The sequence below is a fragment of the Schistocerca serialis genome, chromosome 3 (genome assembly GCF_023864345.2).
Source record: "Schistocerca serialis cubense isolate TAMUIC-IGC-003099 chromosome 3, iqSchSeri2.2, whole genome shotgun sequence".
Lineage (NCBI taxonomy): Eukaryota > Metazoa > Arthropoda > Insecta > Orthoptera > Acrididae > Schistocerca > Schistocerca serialis.
In genome coordinates, this window is record NC_064640.1 from 946,181,356 (window position 1) to 946,197,856 (window position 16,501).

General features: G+C 36.9%; 1 protein-coding gene across 1 annotated transcript in view; it reads right to left on the bottom strand.

The window, feature by feature from the left end:
* Positions 1 to 16,501, bottom strand: part of LOC126471334 (structural maintenance of chromosomes protein 4-like) — a 153,142-nt gene that overhangs the window by 68,864 nt on the left and 67,777 nt on the right. The window contains exons 7-10 of the mRNA XM_050099455.1: positions 14,194 to 14,429; positions 13,495 to 13,621; positions 1,781 to 1,970; positions 1,592 to 1,705 (exon numbers count right to left, since the gene is read on the bottom strand). Coding sequence (XP_049955412.1) covers positions 1,592 to 1,705; positions 1,781 to 1,970; positions 13,495 to 13,621; positions 14,194 to 14,429 — 667 coding nt within the window. The remainder of the gene's footprint in view (positions 1 to 1,591; positions 1,706 to 1,780; positions 1,971 to 13,494; positions 13,622 to 14,193; positions 14,430 to 16,501) is intronic.

Consider the following 16,501-nt stretch of genomic DNA (forward strand, 5'->3'; position numbering starts at 1 on the left):
AACAAACTCATTTTTAAGTTAACCCTAGAGTGGGCATCTCAATTTTTGTAATACAAGCAGGTGTGGGACATAATTTACACACATATAAAGAATACCTGATTTTATGGTACCAATGTAAACATATATGAGCAAACTCACACTGTAATCTTAGTTTAATTAAACAATGATAAAAGAAACTTATATTATGTGAGCTAAATCCCTGTTTAATCAAACAACAACAAAATACACTTCCTTTACATCACACTGTTGCTATGTACAAAAGTTGCCCCACATTAATGATCCACTCAAAGGATTAAATGGCACAGAAGTATCAGATTGCAGCCCAATTCTTAATCGATTACTAATTATCTTGTGGCAGTTATCGACTGCAAGAGTCGACCGCCTCATCTTTGAGAACGAACTTCTTAGAAAACTGTTGATCTCATTGTGTTCCAAACTCTGTATTCGAGCAGGTGTGTTTGTACCTACATGATCAAATTAAAGTTAATTCATAATAAACGAGCAGATACTTAATGTTGGGTTCGATATTACTGTATTTAACATCTCGATCCCCATTATCTCATAGACAACTACCTCATTGGAGGACTTGGTAGTGTGAAGTCTGGGGGATTTTCTTGCATGGATTGTAAATTTTTTTCTGACTGAGCTTGCTGTTTATTTTATATTAATGCTGCTCACTTGGAAATATGACAACACTACTTATCACAGTGTTAGACGAAGCAATAATGAAGGAATAGGCATGGGTTCACAACTGTAAAACAAAAATGGGATGGTAAAAGGCACAGGTACTTTTTGTTGGTGAGCTTTGTACCCAGGGGTGCCCAGTCAATGTTTAAGAGAAAATGTTTACATCAGTTTATTCCTTCAATGTACATACATCAATATGAATTGTGAATTGATAATCATTTATAAAAATTTCATGTAATCCCTATCAGTAGGTGCTCTCATTTGTTTATAATCTGCTAATGGTTCTCCATTAACATTTAATATCTTATGAATTTTACTGTTTTTGTTATATAACACCCTTAATAATACATTTGAATTATTGAAATTTTTTGGTGTGTAACAAATTTATTAGCTTCCATCATCACATTTCACATTTATACTTGCAGGTACTTGAGTAGGTATCAAATTTTTAGCCATCTACAATGTGCACATTCTTCATTTGTTCGTAACTTCATAAAATGTCCCTTTTATTCAGATGCCCCAAGATGATGTATATATAAGATATATAACTGTAATAGAAGTGACAAAACCTTTTGGTTATGCATCAAGTTTTTTAAAGTTGACTTAGGACATGGCTTGTTTTAGGCAAACATTTAAATAATATTATATGTAAGTACCACAAAACGTTGTATCCTGTAGGATGACCATATCTAATATAATTTACTAGCACATTATAATATTTACTTTTGGCAGTTCTGAAGAAGACGTTATTACTAATGTTGAAACCTAGGTAAACGATAAAGTTAACCTGCAACTGTAGGCTGTATATTCTTATATAAACAATATCAGTTGCTGTCGCTGCATAAAAATGTTAAAAATTACCAAGATGATGTGTCAAATATTAAATACTGTTGGTAGAACTAACCCAAATCTGGTAATCATGTTTACTTTAATTTCTGTCTGTTGCTGCAGTAGTCCTATTTTTGGTATGACACCCTGAACAAGTGGGTGAGCAACTATACCAAATTCATCTGTAAATCTGTACAAAAGCAAAATCCTAAAATGTAGTGTGTTGTTATATAATATGGAATTTGATCTGATTACCATAACTCACCTTTCAGCTCTTTTAATATCAGCTTTTGTTTTTGTTATTTCATAGCACTTGCTTGATAGTTTCTTTTTGTTTTCTTCTACATTTTTCTTAATTAAGCCAACTCTATTGTTAATCTTATTCTCTATTTCATTACTTAAGCGGTTCACCTCTGAACTCACTTCCTGGGCCTTTTGCATTGCATCATCATAATCTGAAAGAACAAATTCTTCATCCAGTATAGCAGATTATGGTTAACAATAAATAGCATAGAAGCTGTTGTCACATTTAAAAATTAGAATATTCTGACCATGAAGTTCAATTTTACTAGTCATGGATGTACTCGATGTGGTATTCTCCATGTCTTCCTGCAACATTTGAACTGAGTTACATAACGTTATAGTGAAAGTTGCAATAACTGAAAAAAGTAGAAGTATGACAGACTAATGATTGCACCTTGGACCTTTGCTTTGGTAGTACAACACCTACCCACTTAGGTCGAGGTCACAGCTAAAGCAGAACAACCATGAAGTAACTGCAAGTGCAGGGGTCTGAGAACTATTTTTTTCAAAAATCAATTTCTAAATTTATTGGTCTTTGAACCTTTACAAACATTGCCCAAATGTTCCATTTTCATAGCTTCACAACCGTATTGTCTCCTCCTGTCTAGGTACAAATCTCATAAATACCCATCACATGAATAGATGATAATGTGAACTGTGTAAGATTTTTGAGAAATGTAACTACCATTCAGATGAAATTATTAGTAAGTTTACACTTTCATAATTGTAGGAGATAATTCTCTATTCAGTACATCAACCATTTGTCGTACATAATATAATAAATATAGTGACACTTTCTGATACACCAACATACTTTAACAGAAATAAAAAATGCAATTTTGACTACATATAAGTACTCCTTAAATTATTTACTGGAATGGAAACAAGTTGAACTCAGACATTTGCGTTATGTTGAATAGTAAAACTAACATACTTATGTATGATGTTCAGGTTCTATGAATATGTCAACCACCTTATTCTGTTGTGAGGTTTTTTCAAATACAATACTCCAGTTCAATATTTCCTAAACATTAACAAACAGTATGACATGGAATTTGTAAAATAAATAAATAAGTACATAAATAATTAAATAAAATTGTATTTCTTTAGGTAATGAAATACAAGGTAATGGCTCTCTGTGTTGTATATGAGCAATTGATTAGGAATGTCTGTCACTATTGTGTTTTAGACTACTGCTTCTTAAGTGAAATGTATACATTTAAATTATATACAACCTATAGGAATAGCAATAAACATTCTAGAGTAGTGTGGAAATCAACTGGGACCAGCTCATGTTTTAAAAAGAATTTACGCTGGTTAGCTGTAATGAATTTCATCTGCCAAATTGTTGGACTCTTAGTGCACTGATGTTGCCTTAACTATGAACAACAGTCGTCAGTCCCCTCCAGTTCAGTTGAGTGCTTGGATATGTTGAAACAGCATTTGTTATTTCTGTGCTCTCAAAAGGAAAACTTTGTGTTTGTGTTAAAATGGATATTTCACCTAACAAGTTGGCAAAAATAGTTGCTTTTCATGAACATACATCTGTGACTATAGGAGACTGTGCCTCTATTGCTGGTGTGGGAACATTTAGTATTTCAAGACATCTCAGGGCATATAGTAATACTGCGCCATTGTTTCCAAAGAGAAAAGACAGATGTAAATGGAAACTAAAATCCACCCCTATAAGTGACCAAACTTTTTATTAACAGTAGAATTTGTCCTCACAAGTTAAGTATGGACATTCATGGAGATTTATTGGCTGCTGGAGCTGAAACTGACTATTCAGCAGTATGGCATAGTCTTCTTGATTGTGAGTGGAAGGCGTGAAATACAATGAAGAAGAAACATTTGTTAACACCTACCATTAAGAAAAAATGATTGGCATGGGCCAAAATATATACATCTTGGACCTTCAATGACTGGAAACATGTAATTTTCAGTAACAAATCACGTTTTACTGTTCAAGGATACAGAGCAAGAGTTGTTAGGGGAAGTGCCCATGGTTCAGTGAGAGCTGACCATCTCAAGGAGATTGTAAAATTCTCTGCCCACAAACAAAAAAAAAAATGTTTTGTGGTTTCTTCATTGCAAGGGGCCCTGGGGCACTAGTTCCTGTTGATGGCATGTCAATTTCAACCAAATACATGGAAATCCTTAGGTGCAGGATTGTGCCATTCCTACAGACCTTTGTGAGTGAAGGAGGAACATATCAATATGATCTGGCTCTGTGTCACACTTCTAAAGCAATCAATACATTCATGGAAGAAACAACATTAATGTGCTTTAGTGACCCCGCAATAAACCAGACTTAAACCCCATTGAGAATTTGAGGAGTAATGTGAAAATGCATCTTGGCAACATGGACTATTCAACAAAAGACTGCATGTTAGTAAACGTTGTAAAAGAGTGGTCTCATGACAAACTTTGAAATATTTGCTCTAACCTGGTCAAATCTATGCCACAACATGTTCAGAAGCTCATTAAAGCAAAAGGTGGACACATTAGTTATTAATATTCAGTTAGCTACTAACTGTAATATACATATAGTAATAAATGTGCACAGTTATAGTTTAATCATCTTGTCCTAACTAATTAGCATGTCACTGTAGTATATTTTAATTATAATTTAGTTGATAGAAAACCTGTTTACAAAACTGTATAATGGAATGTCCAGAATGGAATAACAACAACATTACGAAAGAGAGAGACTGCTACTCACCATTTAGATGATGATGAGTTGCAGACAGGTAATGAAAAGACTGCTACACATTTAAGTTTTTGATCAAAAAGTGTTCTTCCAAAACATCAACTATTTTGGAGGGAGTTCTTTTGGCCAAATGCTTAAACGTATAGCAGTCTTTTGTTGTGCCTGTCTGTGACTAAACACCTCCACTATATGGTAAGTAGCAATCGACCCTCTTCATATGATAATATCATTGCTTAAAAGAATTGAGAGTCAGAGGAAGCTATTTTGTATACATGATTATTAAACCAAATATTCCAGTTTGTTACAGGGTTACCAAAATCTTCAACAACTGCAAATTTATTTGGAGCCTGCACATACAAAGCTGCTAAGTCTGTTTTACTACATTAGTAATTGGATCTAAGTGTTAACTCAGCTAATATTGCTTTTCATTTAGACTCAATGCTTCAACCCATCTAAGGAATTCTCATCTTTTACACACACATTTGTAGTACTCATGTCGTCATAAAAAATTGTCACAAGAATATGAAATTTGTGCTAGATATGAGATGCACTAATAAAAATTATGAACTAATAATGAGACATTGCTGAGAGTACACTATATTGTAAAGCTAGCACAAACTGTACCAAGTGCTTATAACATTGATGAGGAAGTTGCTTTTAGCTCTAATGCATTGTTATTAAACCCCAATTTAACATGAACAAATAGCTTTTTTTAACTGAGCAGTATCATAGTGTTGTTCGTTACTAGTCCCTTTCACAGTGTTTTGTAGAAAGATGAATAATATATTAGGCAAGTCAGTTGAGAGATGTGATTTGTGAACATATTATAGTTTAATTAATGAAACAGTTAAGAACTGTATTAGAGTATATAAAGTCAGCGTATTTTCTTGAAGTTATTTCATCATCATCATCATCATCATCATCATCATCATCATCATCATCTTGGACAGTTTCCATCCTCTGGTCAGGACTGTATGGAACATAGGACTCTCCATCATCTGTCTTGCCACCATCTCTTCACCTTGGTCCAGTCTTCTCCTTTCCTCTGGACGCATTCCTCTACTCCTTTCAGCCATCTGCCTCTCAGTCTTCTCTTGGTCTCTTTCCTTCCAGTTTCATCTCGTGTATCCTCCTGGGTATCCTCTTCTCCTCCACTCTCTTAACATATCCATACCATCTCAGGCTTGATTTCTCTGTCTCCTCCTGTAATGGTTCCACCTCTCTGATCATCTCATTTCTTAACCTGCCTGTCTCTGTCACTCCAATACCGTTTCTCAAGAATTTCATCTCACTAGCTTTTACTTTGCTTTTCTCTCTTCCTTTCATAACCCATGTTTCTGATGAATATGTCTGGATCGGGACATAGTATGACCAGTATATAACCTCTTTACTGATTTGGAGTACGTCGTTGATCCATATCAGGCTACTGACACTCTTCTGAAATGTTTCCGATTTTCTCCCCCATTCGTTTATTTCTCTGTCATTTTTTTCCATCTTCCTGTATCAAGCTTCCTAGGTACTTTAAACTCTCCATTCTCCTCAATCATTCCCCACTAACTGTTATTCCAGTTGTTCCTCTCTCCTCCTTTCTTGCTGTGATAACCATCTCACTCTTTCTTATACTAAATTTCATACCATATTCTTGTACTGTTTGTTCCAATATGTCCAACTGCTCTTGTACTTCCTTCTCCTTACTCTCCCAAATCATCAGATCACCTGCAAACACCATAGCTTTTATCTTTCCTTCACCAATTACTTGTGCCACTGTACTCATTATATCATCCATCACTACAATGAAGAATAATGGTGAAAGTGCACTTCCCTGCCTCAAGCCATTCTTCTGTTCAATCCAAGCTGATCTCTCTCCTCCCACTTTCACACAGTTCAAACTTCCATGGTACATTTCTCTTATCCTCCAAATAATCTGTTTTGCATCTCCGCTGTTATACAGGTCTTTCCACACTTTGCTTCTATGTACACTATCATATGCTTTTTCAATGTCCAGGAAGGTCATTAGCAGATCTGTTCCATATTCACAGTGCTGTTCCTGCAGTTGTCTCAAAGCAAAAATTAGATCCACTGTGGACTTTCCTGTTCTGAAGTCATGTTTCTCTTCTCTCATTCTTCCTTTTGCCCTTCTTAAAGATCGGAACAATTATTCCTTCTTCCAGTTTTCTGGGATCATCTTCTGTCTCCACACAATTTTCATTACTCAATATAGCCATTGTATCCCCACCTCTCCTGCTGCTCTCACTATCTGTACACTTACCTCATCCAGAGCTGGTGACTTCCCTCCCTTCAAATTGCCCAACGCATCTTCCACTCCCACTCCCCCCCCCCCCCCCCCCCGCCCCAAAATAAGGTCTTTTTCTATTTGCTGTTCCTCCTATTTTTTCTCATTGGCTTGTTCTTCCTCATCCAGGTCTATATGAGTTCCTCCTCTTTCTTTACATTTTGTCCACTTTTGTTCACCTTTTGAGCATAATCTGTAGAAGCATTCTTCCTCTTACTTTTAATCATCCTATATAACACCTTTTTTTTTAACCTTCACTATCCTCCTCCATCATTCTGATCCACTGTTCCACTCACTTTCTTCTTTCCTCCACCACCACTCTTTTTGCTTCTTTCTTTATTGTCTCATACTCTTCTCTTGACTCAACTGTTCTCTTATGGAACCATACCCTAAAAGCTCCATTCTTCTTCTGTACTATATCCTTTGTTTTATCATTCCACCAGGGTGTTTCTTTCCATCCCTTTTGTTGCTTGTCCTCCCACATATTGCTTCTGCCACACTTACGAATGTTCCCTTGAATCTACCCCATTCTTCTTCTACCATTTTTGGTTCATCCTTTGGAATGCTTTGCTCTACTACTTGCAGATACTGTAGCCTGCTTTCTTCCTCCTACTTCCACACCCTTATGTGTCTTTCCTGCTTTCCTGTCCCTTAATTATCCTAAGTCCCTCTCAGGTTCATTACCAGCAAATGGTGGTCACTATTCAATGCCTCTGATGGTATTACCTTAATGTCAATGATGTTCCTATTCATCTCACTATCGTACAGGAAGTAATCTGTTACCGACTTTCTCTTTAAGTCTTGACTGTACCAGGTAATTTTGTGGCTCTCTCTTTTCCTGAACAAAGAGTTCCCAACCAGCAAGCCGTTCCAATGACAGAACTCCAACAGTCTTTCACCTTCCTCATTTCGGCAGCCCCAACCCTCTGGTTCAAGTACACTTTTGCAGCCTTGTCTTTCTCTCCCAACATGTGTGTTTAAATCCCCCATTACTATCATATTCTTCATTCCCCTCTGCTTCTACGTTTCCTCTTCAAACTCTTGCTTCTCCTCAGAAGTGCAACCCACCTGTGGCGCATACACTTGTATTACCTCTATGGTTGTACCCTCGAGTGATATTTTGGTCTTCTTCATCCTATCATTTATTCTCTTCACTTCCTCTTTTAATCCATCTCTTACTACTATTCCAACTCCATTTCTCCTTCCCTTCTCATTTACACTCCAGTACAGTCAGTAGCCTTTCCTCAGTTCTCTTCTTCCTTCTCCTTTCCATCTCATTTCAGCTAACCCCAATAGATCTAACTTCCTTCTCTCCATCATGTCTACCATCTCCTCCACCTTTCCAGTCAATGTTTGTATATTTAATGTCCCAAATTTTAGTCCTTGTTTATAGACAGTTTGTTAATTCAATCCGTCCTTTCTGAGGTTCATTCTATCTTTGAAAGCAGAAATCACATTCCACTACTGGCTTGATAGGCCTATGATAGCTTCACCAGAGCCCCGTTAGCCATCACTTTTCAGGATTCCTGTAGGACCTTCACAGCTACCGTAGCAGTCCCAGGGCACACACAGTCCCCACTGTACCTCACTTCTGAAGGCAATCCCATACTTCAAGCCGTTGCCCATTCCCCGCGACTTGTGCGACAGGTTGGTCTCTAACTATACACAATAAAATCACCATAACTTTGGAATGGTTTGCAGTAGGATTTTCAAACTTCACCGTTGGCCATGGGGCATATTTGGAATTGGTATGGTTTGGTTTAGTGATGAAGCCCACTTTCATTTGGATGGGTTTATCAAAAAGCAAAATTGGTGCATTTGGGGGACAGAGTCCACAATTCATAATCAAGAAGTCTCTTTACCCTCAATAGTTGCCTGTATGTTGTGCAATGTCCAGTCACAGAAAAACTGATATGATATTCCTTGATGACCCTGATTTTGACAAGATGTGGTTCATGCAAGATGAATCTTGACCCCATCAAAACAGAAGTGTTTGATGTCCTGGAGGAGCACTTTGGGGACCGAATTTTGGCTCTGGGGTATCCAAAGGCCAGTACCATGGGTCTTGATTGGCTGCAATATTCTTCAGATCTGAACATATGCAACTCCTTTTTGTGGGGCATTATTGAAGATAGAGTGCACAGAAATAACCCCAAAACCATTTCTGAGCTGAAAACATCTATTGAGAAGGTCATTGAAAGCATTGATATTCTGACACTTCAGCAGGTCGTGCAGGATTTCACTATTTGTCTATGTCACATTATCGCCAATGATGGGAGGCATATGGATCAGGTCATAACCTAAATCTGAATATCTGTAGTGATGTTTAAATGATGAATAAAGTGTGTGTGTGCACACCATAGTTTGTAACCAATGTATGTTGATTTTTCATATAGTTCAATAATCGTCACCCTGTATATACACAAGAACTTCAGAAAGAAGTTGTAGTTTCTGGATTGATAAAAATTAAATCACTCATAGTATGTCTCTGAACTCCTGTTTTTATGTAGTTTACATCAGGAAAGTTTAGTTATGCCCACTTTGTACTTTGAAAACTCTCACAATGTGTTGACGTACATACAATATTGCTAGTACGCTTTAGATGTGTCCACACTCACTGCTGCCCTGCAGCATAATCTTCTAGGGAAATGCAGTTAAAATAAAAAAAAAATTATTTATTCTACAGACATTTGCAGTAGGAGTATTATGTAAAGGTAATTGCAAAGTATTTTGGAAAAGTTTTTTGCAGGGACTTCATGCTTTTTGCGCTTATGTGGCAATTCATTTACTGGTGAATGGTGTTCGCGATTAATAATAAAAGTGGCGTCTGATTATACTGCGAAATTCACAACCACAGTGCTAGAAACAAAAAGTATATCCATGGGAATTATATGAACCTGGCTGGGGTTGTTTACTACTACTACTACTACTACTACTACTACTACTACTACTCCTGTAAGTTAGCAGAATATTTAAACTTTGGGACATAAGTTACAAACACTAAAAGTTTATATCGAAATAATTTTTAATTTCTTTGGTTCATAAACCATTATAATGGTCTCTGAAATCAGGAAAGGCAAATACGTACTTGAAAGAGGAAGAATAACAGCTTTGTTCAGAGAAGTTACTTTCCTGCTGAGGTACATAGCAATTAAACACAAATAAATCTGTCTATATTGAATTTGGTCTAGGGAAGCAAAAAACTCATGAAAACCAAATCTTAATGGGTGACAAATACATTAAAAAACGGTACTCGACCAAATTTCTTGGCTTGACACTTGATGCAGAGTTAAACTGGTCTGATCATGTGAATGATATTTGCAAAAAGCTATGTACTACCATATATGTCCTAAAAAAACTGACACCTTTTTGTAGCACCAGCACTCTGAAAATTTATCTTACAAAAGAAGGAACTTGATGTGCTGAAGATAATCATTATGGCGGTAAACAGTAACAAAACACTTAATAAAGAAATACACGATCACAACACTAGAGGTAGAGAGACCCCACATCATCTCTCATAGAACAACACTTAATGAGAAAAGCCCTCACTATGTAGGCATAAAACTACTGAATTGCTTCCATCCTAATATCTCCAAATTGCCCATTCCAAAACTAAAAATGAAATTAAAATGATGCCTCCTAAACAATCCTGTATATTCAATAGATGAGTTTCTAGATTTAGTACACTCGTATGATGAAAGACCATCTATCTAAAAATATTTGTAATCTCAGATCTTAGACTGTGTCACAAACTGTATATAGTTGATGTCAGATATGAATACTGTGTTACAAACTGTATATTCCTTGATCCAAGTATGGCAAAAACACATTTTTTTATGTATAGTCCATGTATGTAACTCTGTTCTCTCAACTAAATTTAGAAAAAGTTGTGTAGATAAAAGTGCCAGTCAATAATATGTAACCCTAGTAAGTAAGGCTCTGACTTATCCAGAAGACTGGAACAAAAAAAAGATTTTTGTAATCAGTTGATGTTGGATCAAAATAAATATATAAAAGTATCTGGAAAAAATTCCCATACTTATCAGTGTTAATTGATTAGCACTCATTGTGATCTGTCATTAGTACTGTATACACAAGTTGCTTCCAGTGACTGTTTCAGTTTGTTAATTACTAACTTGGTTCATATTGCATCAATGGGCATGTTGGCCTTGGCTGTATGTAACATTTCCAATTGATCCACAGCCTCATGCAACCGATACAACATGCAGTTCACCTGAACAATTTTCAGATTTAATTGGTGAATTAGGTTGAAATTTTTAAGTGCTAAGTCTCCAGTTAGCTTAATGAACTTAAAAAAATATTTGTCATTAACATTAGAGCCAGTCTGACTGTATGGTGATGATATCATTTTGCAGATTATTGTAATAACTACAAATTTTTCAGAGGCATCTTAGAAAAAAAAGTTTAAAAATTTAAAACTTCAGTTTTCCTTTTGCTGTCTTTTTTACCCACATCAGATTGGTCAATGAGTGACTGGATAGAGTCCTTCAATCCACTTAGCCATTTCATGTGGGACAAGAATTTTCTCAGGTTCCCAGCAAGTTCCTTCACTAAGCCACGATGGTGGAAATTATATGCTTTGACATCAATCTTATTATTACTTCTGCATTCTTTTTTGACCTGAGAATGCAACAATCTTTGCTTCCACACCAATCCCTGAATTTTGTAATTCAACCACAGTAGTCTTTTCCATCCTCAATACCCTTATTTTGCACATCCTTCTCAAGAGCATGGTTTGCAAACAGTTTAACGTTCATCCAAAATTCCTCTACATCCACCCTATTTGAACTAAATTATGTCCATTCATTGATTAAGTAGAATGTTAACAATGTTATCAGCTCTTCCCATAATGAAAACTCTCCTAACTTTCTTGATGGATTTATGAACTTCAGTGGTCATAGTCACTATGATGACATGATTGCTAGTCCCTATCTCTATAATGACACTGCTGATAAGATCAGGCATGCTTGTAGCTATAGGGACTAAAATACTTTCATAGAGAGTGAATTGTTGAACTAGCAGCTGAAGACAGTCTTGGAAAAATGTGTCCATGACTACTTCTCAAGACAGATTGTCCAAAGTACCTGCAATAAATCCACGAACATATCAGTCTATAATCTGTAGGTCAATGTTGCCTCCAACTAATATTATGTGACTGCAGTATTTCCATGCTATGTAACACAGACTTTGTTTGAATGATTATACAACTGTTACAAGAAAACTGGATGGCCAATAAAAACATCCAATGATTAACTTGATTTCACCATGGCTAATCATGTATGTCCAGATAACTTCACAGACAGACTTAATTTTACCTTCACAGACACAATATTTTTGTCTATTTCAACAAACACTGCCTCTTATATGGGGTCTAAGCTGTCTTTTTGAGATAAATTCATGCCTCATTAAATATTTTATCTACTGGCCATAGAACCAAGTCAGTCAAAGCTACTTGTTCATGGAATGAGTCAGTATGTATTTACAGAATACTGGATGGAAAATCTGTGAACAAAGGAGTATAGAACTGCCCCAAAGTATGATACTACAGGATATTATAGAGTGAATTAACAAGTTTTCATGTTTCAGTATCTGAGACAGTGGATGTTATTCTTAAACATTTTCCATGCAAGATCTTGACACTTCCCAGTAGGCTTTTCATCCACCATAGTCCTGCAAAGACAAAGTGGTAGACTTCACTGACTGTTCAACTACTGTGTGACAATAAAATTTTACATCTACAATGGTTCCATATCAGAAACTGTATGCACTATGTTTAGTTGCTCCAAACTAACATTTTGCCATGGATGCAGGCCAGTAAAGGCTGTATTATACTAGGGAAGACTTTCAACTGGTAATACAACAGACTTGTAGAAATTGAACACACCAACACAGATGTGGACTGTTTGAACATTCATGCATAGCACCTGTATCCCTTCAGGCTTGATGTTGACCTTGATGGTGATGGAATCTTCCAGCAGGCTAACTGTCCATATCACAGTACCAGAATCACGCTACAGTGGTATGAAGAGCACGACAGTAAACTTAAGTTGATATCTCTCCAGCCAAATTTGCATGATATGAACCACAATGGAAGACATCTGAGATGCTATTGGACACCAGCTCCACTCCCACAAACCGCCATAGTTTATGAGAATTGTTTGACTTGTGGCTAGTGCCACACACTTCTAGAAACCTACCAAAGACTTGTTGAATCCAAACTGTGTAGAAGTTGATTTGTGGGGAAGGGACCGGACAGCACGGTCGTCAGTCCCCTTACATTAGGGAAGGATGGGGAAGGAAGTCAGTCATATCCTTTCAAAGGAACCATCCCAGCATTTCCCTGAAGTAGTTTAGGGAAATCACAAGAAACCTAGATCAGGAAGGCCGGATGAGTGTTTGAACCATTGTCCACCTGAATGCGAGTCCAGTGTCCTAACCACTGCACCACCTCACTCAGTATGACAAGATGTCTATGAGCTGCAGTGAGTACAGAAATGAGATGACTGAAAAATGCTTCATATTTAAATTTTTGTCAAGTTACATTTTGTCATATTCTTTACACAGATTTGACTAGAGTCCTGCTCTGTTCTAAAACTCTTGCTGACATAAACATAACTTCTTCACAACTTTTGTGAATGACTTAACATACCTTTTTTGGCTTTCCCCATAACCAATGTGAGAGCTGCAACTTTTGCTGGATCACCTGTAACTTCTAACACTCTCTTTTCCTGATTCTTTACTTCATGCTCGAGTTTTGGGTGTTCTCTCTCAAGTGTCTGAAAATAATTGTCTTAAGTGGCAAGAAACTGTTCATGAATAGCAAATATGTGAATAAAATATTTATGCAAAAATAACAGATTATAAAAAAAAAATATGGACATTTTGTTATTTCATGATAAATTTGGAATCAAGTCAAGTTACACAAAACCAAGTAAAAAAAGTTAATTTTATCCTAATGAAAATGCAAGTAAAAGTTTTGAAAGGTTTATCCATACACCTTAACAGTATTAATCAGCAGGGCTTTGATATCTGTGTCTTTCCCAAGAGACTGATTAAGAATTTATTTACTGTTCAAAATAGCTGTAAGGTCTATGTTGTGAAAATCATGAGACAAACTTGTAAGAGAAACATTTATTACATCATCTCCTCATATGCACTCTAATCAAAATAATGGGACATCTCTGATTTATTACAAAGTGTATAAAATGACTGTTCTCAAATCTAGACATTCAGGATGAGATGTTTTATTTTAGAAATGGGCAAAAGTAGGACATGGAGACAATTTCAAAGAGAAGTAAGACTAACTCAGGATATTACCTCTGATATAGCATGCCTGAAAACACCTTACCATAATTTCAGTTTCCAACTTTTGTGTTTTGGTTTTCATATTATTTATCTCTGGTGTAAGGAAACACATTTTTTTGTCAATCTCATGAATTTTCCTAGTAAACTCTTCAAGTTTTATCTGGCATTCTTGCATATTTTTTCCAAGGTCCCCCACAGTTTTCTGAGTAACTGGAGCTTCAGGTACTTTTTGACTCATTAGACCTTTTTTCACAGTATGGCCACCACCTGTCATTTCACCTGTAAAAATCACAAATCCAAATTAGGACAAAGAATACCGACAGCTCTTGCACATTTCATTGCAAATATGTTGTAAATGAATTCTCTACAGTAATGTTGATTTAGCAAGTGTTATGAAATATTTACTATGTATACAAAAATACTTCTGTCAGTCAGTGTACTGTGCTTTATGATGTGTAGCAGCAGAGCCACTCAGAAACACACAAAAAAATGTACAGTTTAACAAATCAAGTTCCCAAATTCCAGCATTTATTTCTAAGAAAGAAGTTAATCTGCAATGTATGGATTAGGTGTTGTCATATGTATGGGAATTACTGATTAACACTGATTTTAAAGATCAAGATAGTTGTTTGTTAGTGTGTTTTGTAAAATTACAGTAAGAGATGACTGATTAAGAATAAGTATGTCTGTATTAGATTAAGGTTACTGGAGTCATCAAGGCCATTCCAAAATTGGAAATCAGAGATACAATGCACAGAGCAGACAAAGGTGGTAGTTTTTAGGTTACTGTAGCTAAATAGTAGCACTGGAGCCCTGAAAATTGCAGACACTCTGAGCAGCTGTTACAGGGGAGAACTTTCACTTCAGAGAATTAACTGGTAATACCATCCACCACCTAGACACTGTCGTACAGCCTCACAGTAAAAGATGGCCATGAAAAGGCACATCTTAGCAGGGGCAGCAAGCTTGATATATGCTCGTAAGGACTGCAATGTCAGTGGGTTTACACAGGTCAGATTGCTACTGCAGCAGTCCTCACCCAAAAAAGGACTGAGGGTGGGGCCAAGTGATGTAAAACATTGTTGTTACTGGCCATAATAGGAGTGGCAGTGATGTTTAGTTTCCAGCTGAACGCTACTGCTACCAAACTTGGAGTTTGTTAATTTAAAGTACAGAAACATACCTACTTACCAATTAGGAGAATGGGAGGAATCTAAATATGGTTGGCCAGTGGTGCCCTGGAGGTGCAGAGCAACTTGTCAGATTAGCTGAAGCTTCTTAAGTGCTGGTGGATTGGTAGGATGACTATAGGAAGGGAGTAACACTGCACCATAATGATTCTTTAAAAATCTAAGCTTTTATATTCAAAGGCAATTCTCACTCAGATCATTGGGGCATTGACTTCATGTTTCTTCTGGCCAGTTTCAGTAAAGCTTACTGAGGCTGGCCAGAAGCAACATGGATTCAATGCCCCAATGATCTGAGTGAGAATTCCCTTTGAATACAAAAGCTTGGGTCTTTAAAGAACCATGATGGTGCAAACATGCCTGTTTTTTCACTTTGAGTGCTGCTCTCAAGTTTGTACCTAACACGCTGCCAGTGTCTGCTACCTCCGTTAGTGCCTACTCCCATGGAGTTAATCAGACCCCTGAATTCCATGGGTCTCCTGCTGCAAGCATCCTACCAAATCCCAGAATCCGTGCCTCTCATAGGTGCATTGTGACAGTGTTTGGCCTTAATTCAAGTCATCAACCTGCCTTCATTGGGAATTAGTCTTTCTGCATTTGCTCCTCACCACTCGGAAATTGCAGATTGACTAGTCAGGTTCCAGCTCTTGTCTGTGATATGAGTATGCCTACAGAGTGGCAAGTTAAAGGTTTATCTTTTTCTGTGTTTTCCACATAGTACATTTATTAAATTTCATTCATGTTTCTCTGTTGAAGAGGATTAACTTGCGTTTTTGTAAGTGTAAATTCATTCAGTCTTTAGCACAGTAGTTGCTCACTGAACAACGAGCTATGTAGCTCTTTAACTCATCAGCATGCTTTGGTCCCATGTCAGGAGGGTTGCAAGCTACATATCTAAGATCAACTGCTTTTATAGTTCACTTCTTCAGTTAGTCTTGCTAAGATGGATTGGATGTGTACATGCTGCATGCGGATGCACGAGTAGATGGCCACAGTTTGTGAACAGTTGAACGTGCTGTTGGCTACAGTCAGTCACGTTCGGGCTGCTGCCTCAGGTTGCAACAGAGGCAGAGAATCTGGTGCATCACACAGGACACCTCAGGTATCACTTCTTTTGCCCTCAGGCTCTGCTTCCGAGGTGCCTCCTAGTGCACACAACAAGGT